Here is a 9337-nt window from a genome sequence, read left to right as displayed (position 1 = left end):
TCTATTTAAAAAATAAATAAAATAAACATAAGTCAGCCAAAGCTGTTAGCAATCTAAATGGATGGTTTTGCATCATCAGGAAATCAAGTGTTGGCCAATTTCAACCCCCTCAACCTGCTATTAGTTCACCGGACCAATGCCCAGTACAGAAACAAAAGCAGCCTGCCATTTAGCTCTGTATGTGTTGATACATGACCACCCCCTTGATAGTGCAGTTTACATGTAAATGGCCTGCAGACTTGTGCTGACTTGTGCAGACTTGCGGTATCTCGCTGACAGCCGCTCTTGAGTTCCTGGATGTAGAAGAGGAAGCTGGGTTAGTCATGGGATCGGAGGACGTCCACTGAACCTTCAGTTCTCCTGAGCTGTGTGGGGAATTACTGCGGTGAGGGGGAAAAAAATAATTGAGGAGAAAAATCGGAGGTAAAATAATTGGGCAGAAAAAATAAATGCTGCTTTATATAGATAAGGCTCGATGACTAAAACATGCCTACACCTGTCAGTGGAGTAATAATACTGAATATTCAGAGTTTTTTACATGCCAAATCTGGGACTTAATAACACCTAGCCTTTACACGGGAATGGTAATTTTCAGTTATACAATAATTACAATAAGATTAAACATATTTTACAAACAACAATATTCAAGCTTTCCAGGCATGTGTAGCAGGGCAGAGGCTGGGCGTGAACCGGCGACCCTGCACACTGCAAGCAAGAGTCTTAACCACTATGCAAAAGAGCCGGGCTCATCCTGGTTATATTAGCAGTGTATCACACAATACAATGCAATTCTCTTATACCCCATGAAGGATTTTGATTCGTTGGGATCCTTCATGAACCGATGAAGTCCTGGGACCGCTCAGCTCTCCATGTAGCTGGGTGGGGAGGTGACGTGCTATAGAAGCATTCTCAAAAACAGCGAGCAAAAATGAGTCAAAATCTGGTGTTAGTTTTAAAGGAGTGCTAGAATTCAATTTCTTACCTCTTATTAGTTTTAGCAACTTTATCACTGCTCTATTTTTTCTTGCAATGAAGATCTTTTCGTTGTACACAAAATTGACTTAGCACAAACAATATATAAAAACCACCAGGAATATGTTAAAAAATACAATGCTGGGGTATGGACAACACGGGATACAGCACAGGAAAGTCGTGTGTTTCTGTAAACAATGCTAGAAAAATGCAAAAGAGAAGGAGATTAAATAAAAGGCCTAAATTATGTTTATATCTTCACATCTTTGCATGGATCTAGAAAAAAACGTTTTTCCAATTGAGATGGAACTGTGTATTGAAATGATATAACACTGGTAATGAGAGTATCAGACAGGGGTGATATATGGCAGTGTCTCTCTGTATCTGTCTATCTGTGTGTCACACTTACATTTTCCATGTATCTTGAGAACACAATAAATTATTCCACACGCTGTAAACCCTTTTAATATGTTTTACCATGATACTAACACCTAATTTGTTAACCTAATGACACCTACAGCAGGGCTTAATCACCAGTCATCCACTTTTGATTGAACTACATCTCTAGGGAGAACATATTAGGGAAGAAATAGATGTACATAATATAAAGGTAGAGGGCGCTCGTCATCTCCATTTAGATGGCAGGCGCCAACAACCGCTAAAGAAGAAGAAGGACATTCTGCGCGTCATATTAAAGCCCTGACCGCATTGGCTGCTTTACAGTACAGGGCTTAAAAAAATCTGTGATTGGTTGCTAGGGTAGAAGCGGGTAGAAGTTTCCAGAAACGGGTGGAAAATAAAAAGGGAAATTTGAGTTGGAAACGAGGTGGGAGAGATAGATAGATAGATAGAGCGAGCAGGTTTAATGTGTCGGTGTGTTTATGTATATATATAAAAAAAAAAAAAAAGAATCAGCATTGGTTGAGCGGTTGTAAAACAGAAATTATATTTATGTAAAAAAAAATATATATACATTCATTAAAAAAAAGTGTTTAGAAAGGACGGTTGACAACGACTGGGAATTCATTAATTCTGGTTTGTGCTCCAGCTGAAAACATGGACGGCGTGACTGTGATAACAAACCCGACTGTTTCGGTTCGGGTAACCAGCACTGCAAATTCCTTCGAGGCTCTGCGCAGGTTTAATAGAGGGATCACCATCGCAGAATTTAAGGTGAGCCCATTGATTTCTATTAATAATTGATAATTTAACGACGTGCGTAGCTTCACACGTAATTAGGCTGATGACGTAGGACTTTACACTTTGCTCTCTTAGCTGTAGTTAAAATCTAGTAACTTGGCACTGTAGAATGTGTGTGATAGTTTAGGTAAACCGATTTTTAGGATGGCAAAACACACAACGTATGGCGGAGATGCCTTAATCACCTATCAACACTGATGTATGACACAGTCAGCCATGCGTTGCTGTTTCAGTGTGACAGACTTAGAAAGAGGATGCGATCTCTTTTTTTTTCACTATTTGTGGCTTTGTTGTAAAAAAAACAGCAAACTATAAAAACGTGTTTTGTAATATTTTGTTTACGCTAGGGTTGTAGCAACGGGTAATTACGAAACATGTCAGTAATCATATTATAATTCCCCAGTTGAAATCTGTTCAACGTGTACAGACTATGCTGTAATGTATGCGTGTATTTGCATAAAAATACATTTATGGAACATAAAAAGGTACGTTGATTGACTCGAGATAATTCAGTTTGAGTAAACGTACATCCGGCCACTCCATATTATTATTATTATTATTATTATTATTATTATTATTATTATTAGTTTATTTAGCTGACGACTTTGTCCAAGTCGACTTACAGAGACTGGTGTGTGAATTATGCATCAGCTCCAGAGTCACAACAACGTCTCACCAGAAAGATAGCGCACAAGGAGGTTAAGTGACTTGCTGAGGGTCACACAGTGAGTCAGTGAGTGGGCCGTGATTTGAACCGGGGACCTCCTGGTTACAAGCCCTTTTCTAACCACTGGACCACACAGCCTCTTAAGTTACATGATAGCATTTCCTTTTTTTGTGTGTGTGTGATCACCTTTGTTTTATGCGCCTGGGTATTTTTAGGTGGTTTTGTATAGTGAATAACATGAGAAATACCTATAACACAATATTTGGAGTGATCACTTCCCACTATCAATCAAAGCATGCAATAACCCAAACTGTGGGCAGGCTTTCTCCCAGTTTGGTTTAGAACAGTTTGCAGGAATTTGGCCACACCCTGTTCTCTGGTCAGCAGCAAAGAACATTCAATATTTTACATAGGATCCAAGAGAATCTAAACCAAATGTGTGGTTCAAACTTTAGCTGAAAAATGATGCCACACCTATTAATTATAGAGATTTGTATTCAGTTATGCATGCAATTAAAAAATATGTGGTGTGTATTTCTTCCTTGGGGGGGGGGGGGGGGGGGGGGCACAGTTCCCATGCTGTATATTCCCAAGGCTTGATTTCTTTTCCTCGCGGTTGCCTCCTTGTTTTCAGTGCAAGTTGGAGCTGGTTGTTGGAATCCAGGCATCTTGCATGGACCTCCAGCTCTTCAGCTCCACCGACACGTTCCTCCAGAAACTAGACGATAACGAGGCACTGATGGGGTCCTACCCTGTGGACGACAACTGCAGAATACATGTAAGTTCAGGGAATACACATCTTTGCCAGAAACTGCTTTGACCCAGAAGACACTGCTGTTGTGAAATGACCCAGGACGTGTAACAGATGACCTAAAAAAAAAAAAAAAAAAAACTTATACCATCCATGTTTTAAATAGAAAATACGTGTTTGCTATAACATTTTTTTTTTTGTTTTTTTTCATAACTGTACTATTGGAGTTAATGGATGTGCAGGACAGGTAGTTTATGGAATTCTTTTGTTTGCTACGATTCATCGTCTGATTTTTGAAGTCTTGTTTTCTGCAGGTGATTGATAAGAGTGGGAGCCAGTCAGGGGTGTTTGAAGACCTGTCAGCGGTGGAGAAATTCGAGCTCCCAGATGAGGTTTATGATAAGAGATCAGGTAAAAACATCCAGATTGTGGAGTTTCTGGTTTTTTTAAATTAAATTATTTTTGTTAGTTGCATTGTTTTAAATAAAAGCTGCTTGGTTAAGCAAATGTATTGCACCTAATGATCTCCTGCCAAATGAAACTGCAACAAACGAGAGGAGGATGTTCAGACCATCTTGTCCTGTTCCTAGTTGCTAATTGACCTCAAAAGCATCCCAGTGATTCAGCATGAACAACATGGCTTGATAACTCTTTCCATACCCTCACCACTCTGTATAGTAGTACCAAATGCTCTTTGTCCTAATTCTATCTCCACTTCATTTCTGGTCCTGGATTCTGTGCTGCGGTGGTTAGGGTTAACTTTGCCAACTCCTTTTTTTTTTAAATTTTTTTATTTTAAAGACTCAATTAAATCCCCCATTATTCTCCTTTGTTCTAGGATAAATCTAAGATATTTTTCCACTTTTCCTCATACCTCATTTCTTTAAGCCCTGGGTTTAGTCTGTTTGATCTTACTTGCTCCTAGGCCATGTCTGTTTTGGTGTAGTATTCTGCGTTTGGTCTCATCAGTGCATTGTACATCCTCATCATAATCGCTGTCGTTTGTACACTCTTTACTGTATAGGACAGTGTTCTGTTTGCCTTCATGGTCTGACTCATCCTTACTTAACATTTTTACGTTGGCATGTTTGCCATTCTAGCCTTGCCAGTCAGGTGGCGTATCAATCTGTAATCCCTTGCTGCTGTGTGTAGAGTCAGTCCGCTCGTTCCTGAAGAAAAATAAGGCGGGGCGCTTCAACGAGGAGAAGGCTGCCCAGAAGGAGGAGCTGCAGGTGCAGAGGGATGCCGAGGAGAAGCTCCTGGCAGAGGCTCTGTCCCCGGGGTTACGCTGTGAGGTGCAGGTTGTGGGGCAGCCCACCAGGCGAGGCACGGTCATGTATGTGGGTGAGTGCTACCTGCATCTCAAACTACTTCCCTTTTTTTTTATCTCATTTTCGAATTTGTTACATTAATTCAAATCCAGCGACAGAATAGCGCTGTTTCAAATTATGCTGCAAGTAGCCTCAATTCAATTATTATACTAAATAGAAAAGTTTTTGTGATTCAGTGTTTGAAATGATTCTGGATTTAATTGGTGTTGTATTTTTATGTTATTAACGTGCATGTTATTAATTTTAGGTAACACTGAGTTTAAACCTGGCTACTGGGTTGGCGTCAAATATGACGAGCCTCTGGGAAAGCATGATGGAAGGTAAGAATATCTCCTAGAATTAGGTGGTAAGGGCTCCGCTTATCCTGCAGATCTTGTATAAATATAAATATCACTGTCCGCCTCCTACAAAAGGCACAGCTTGTGGCACACATAGTTCTTGCTTCACGTGCACTAAGAACTTAACAGGTTTTTAACAAAATATAATCAGCATATATTATTACAGGGAAACCAGTAAGATGATGCATCTCAACTGGAATGAAGAATATAGGTGTATATTCATTACTGGACTTCATCAGTACCTAGTGCATTGCAGGTGTAATCATTTAAGAAATACTGGAAATAAGTAAACGGGGCTTGAAACTTGCACTGGACCTGCAGCTGCGCTTATTCCAGCATGAATAAGTCTCTGTAGGTTTACAAATAGGAGTTTTTCTTGAAGCTATGAAGGAGGAAGAATTAATTTACTTCAGCTCCTGGATCCTGATCATTTAAACATTAAGTGTTTAACCCAATAGTGTTTGCAAGGCTAATGTAAAGTTAATATTTAATTGACGTGTGGGTGAACCACACTTAACCCTTCCTTCCCCTTCATTACAGTGTAAACGGAAAGCAGTATTTTGAGTGCCAACACAAATACGGGGCCTTTGTGAAGCCGCAGTATGTCACAGTTGGAGATTTCCCAGAGGAAGACTATGGACTGAATGATGAAATGTAACGGGTGGCTTACGTTGATTCCAGGAGGATGATGCTACCCAGTGCGGAGTCGCTGTCATGAATCTCTCCATTGTCTCAGTCTAACTGTTCTTGCAGAGCTGGTTTACAGAGGAGACATCAATATCTGTCTTATCATTTTGTACATTGAAACCTTATGATCTTTTCTCCATAATATTGAAATATTTTATTGAAATCAAGCTCTTTTTTTTTTTTTTTGTCTCAAATGTTGGCGATGGGACATTAGAAAGACTTATTTGAATTTTTTATTTTTTTTCAGTGATCTGTCAACTAATTTATATATTTAGGTAAATGCTTGAATGATAACATAGATGCAATTGTACAGTATTTGCTGTGGAAAATGAAACTGCAAGGAGGTTGGACATCTATAATAATAAGTGTACTTGGGTAGCTTTCTTATTTGTTGATCTGAGTGACCAGACTTAAAGTGTATACAGTTCTCTATGTAAGCCAGCATATGTATTTTGTTCCATTTTAAGATGACATTAATTTTTTTCCATCCTGGCTATTAAACACTTTAGCCTAAAGCCCTTTCAGCAATCTTTTCCCCCTTATGTGTATTTTAGGCAAGTGGTATAATATAATGAAAAGCAAAGGGATTTAGTAAAATCTCAGACTTTTGCCTCCTTGTAACATGAATCAATTGAAATTTGATCACATATTACAAACCTGACGCTGACCATTGTTTTTCAACCTTACCCCTGTATTTTGTAGGCTGCCCCTCAGTTGTAAGAATGAAGATGTTGGTCAGTGGTTTTGTTGTAATTCAACGCCAATTTGAGAAATCAGAAGTTAATGTTGAGCAATATGCATCTTTTAATGTGAAGTTTTTACCTCCCACAGCCTGTAACAAACGCCTTGCAAAGTAATCAAGTTCAGGCTCATGGGTCCCATGGATGTAGCCTTGATGCATACGTTGGTCACCAAGGCTCTTGACAAAGGTGTGTTTTGAGTGTTGATCCACACTTCTAGGATATACATTCTCAACACTCTATGAATGTAGTTCTGCCATGCATGAGAATGATCCCTCGATTGCACCTGAAGGGGTCTTGGTTGTTTTATAGCTGTCCTTGTGTGTAAAGCAATCCCATGACTCTGAAGGTGAACACTGATTGGAGGTTGACGCAACCCAGGTAATTCCCCAGCTGCAGTAATTATCCCAGCAGGGTATAGTTTGATCAAATCGCCCCCTAAGAACCGATATGGGATCTGAAAACACTTTTCAGCAGTAATGCTTTGTCGTCTCAAACGTACAGCAGATGGGAGTTAATACATTAGAATAACTTGGTCACTTAAAATAATAATAATAATAATAATTAAAGTGACTTTCTTGCCTTTGTAGTTGTGCGCTTGTGATCTTGCAGTGTGATCCACAGAACAATCCAAATGAATTCTTTCAATGCTCCAATAATAATGCTAATCCTGTAATTCCCCATTAGATCCAGTACTGTGAGTTGATGTATGTACACTTGTTGTGGGCTGAATTGTACACTTTCATGGAAGTATAAAAGGCATGCAATATGAAAATAAATGTAATTAAGAGTAAATAGAAAATAAGTATAATTGTAGAAATTGTGTTTTTAGCATCTTTTAATTTCCTAATTTTAAATAAATTGGGATTTACTATTACTGCACAGAAACTGTGTTAAAACATACAAAATGCACCCTGGAGTAAATGGGGGGGGACACAAATCTGATATGAATTGAACAGCTTTTTTTATGTTTTTGTGGCTGGAGAAATTGTGGAAGCGGGCTAAAGGGTGGATTTGTTAACCTGTGATTTTATTCAATTATTTTACAGTTCTGCGATATCCTCCTAGATTATATCAACTTTACTGCAATCTAAAAGGTAGCCTTACAATGCTCTTATAAGATCCAGCTGTGGCCCAGCCGAGTTTTCTACAGGTTGTTCAAATCAACCGAGTGGAAATAGCAATGTTCAAACCACACCCTGGAGGATTTATTCAGTGGCATGTCGCACCGCTTTGTTGTAGCAGAACCAGGATTAGAAAAGTACCGTTGGATCAAATTCTTTATCTTTTTTTTACATTTTTTTTATTTAGCATTTCTTTTGAATACTTGATTAAAAAATGTAGTTGAGTCTTATTCTGAAACTTGCTGCTAGTAATATTTGAGTGGTTTTGCTCGGGTGCACTTTGTTGTCAGGTATCGATCTAAAAGAGCGCATACACTGTGTATTTAAATCCTAAAACGCAGTCAAAATACGCAATAGCAGTTATAGCACTAAAACTAGACTTGTTTTAAAAATTAGATGACCGTTTCAACAAGCAAACTTTGAATTTGTAACACGGAAAAGATTAAAAATGTATTGCATTGGTTTTTGAAGATTGCTTTCACCAAAGCTTGCATATTCATGTTCTTGATGTAACACTTACACAGTTGCAGTCATAGCAGTAATAAAAATGTCAGTTTAATTGCAAAAGGCGTTGTCTGTTTTGTTTTCTCTCTTATTTTGTGTGTGTATAAAGAGATCACAAGCCCATTTCAGGGTTGTCGGGACACGCTGAACTAGTAGAAAACATCCACGGCCTGCTCTTCATTTTGCTAAACATGATCCAAACTGATGAATCAGCATCTACAGGTGACCTTGTGGCATGCTGTCGCGCACCCAGATGCACCAACTGAACAGCACAGTCCAATAGAACCCGGGTTCCAGGATTGTGACAAATTCCAGCAATTCCACTTTTACACATTTGATAACCTGAGGTATTTTAATTGAACAGTACACCCCCAAGTTCAGCCCTGCATGCGTGCATTCACATTTTCCTTGCTGTACAATCTACTGGTGAGATTCGTCCCGGGGTTAGACACAATCGTTTAACGCTACAGATTCATCCCAGGACGCGCTGATGAGTGACCCTTGCCCCTCAACGTTTGTTTTGTGGCTACTGCCATGCGGGTTTTCAAACCCGAGGCAAACCCTGTTACGTTCACATTTCGTTTTTCAACCCGAGGTAAACGTTTCATATATTTCTGATATCAAAACATGTTTACTATTTTTTATATCAACAATTCTATTTTTGATATTAAAAAAATACATTGATTATATCAACAAAGTATTACTTGTGGAGGAAATGTTAAAACGGCTTGCTACAGTGACACAGGCTGTAACACAACCGATACAAGTAAGTATAACTGATGCTTCATTATAAACACAAGATGTACTTCTACTCCCTGACAATTGGCGGTGCTGTCTTTTCATCTCGTCACCTCTGTTCTCCGTAAATATCCGCGTCTATGGTTACAAAGTGTGTACCGTATAACTCTGCAAAGAGGCGTATATTATGTTGGTGGATGCGCTTATAAGCTAGAGAATAGGCTTTCAAACAGATACTATTTTAAAAAAGCTTTAACGAGAACGTAAAACGTAAAAATATATTAA

The 9337-nt window shown here is 38.8% G+C and overlaps 1 protein-coding gene across 1 annotated transcript; it reads left to right on the top strand.

Moving 5' to 3' along the window:
* Positions 1-1679: 1679 nt before the first annotated feature.
* On the top strand, positions 1680-8377 carry LOC117416151 (tubulin-folding cofactor B-like). The gene is made up of 6 exons (XM_034027221.3): positions 1680-2145; positions 3474-3617; positions 3905-4001; positions 4743-4934; positions 5169-5241; positions 5800-8377. Exons 1-6 carry the CDS (start codon positions 2029-2031, stop codon positions 5915-5917), a joined length of 741 nt encoding a protein of 246 aa, XP_033883112.1. The 5' UTR covers positions 1680-2028; the 3' UTR covers positions 5918-8377.
* The last annotated feature ends 960 nt before the right edge of the window (positions 8378-9337 follow it).

Source organism: Acipenser ruthenus, chromosome 7 (genome assembly GCF_902713425.1).
Source record: "Acipenser ruthenus chromosome 7, fAciRut3.2 maternal haplotype, whole genome shotgun sequence".
NCBI lineage: Eukaryota > Metazoa > Chordata > Actinopteri > Acipenseriformes > Acipenseridae > Acipenser > Acipenser ruthenus.
This window is presented reverse-complemented; position numbering and strand designations above follow the sequence as displayed.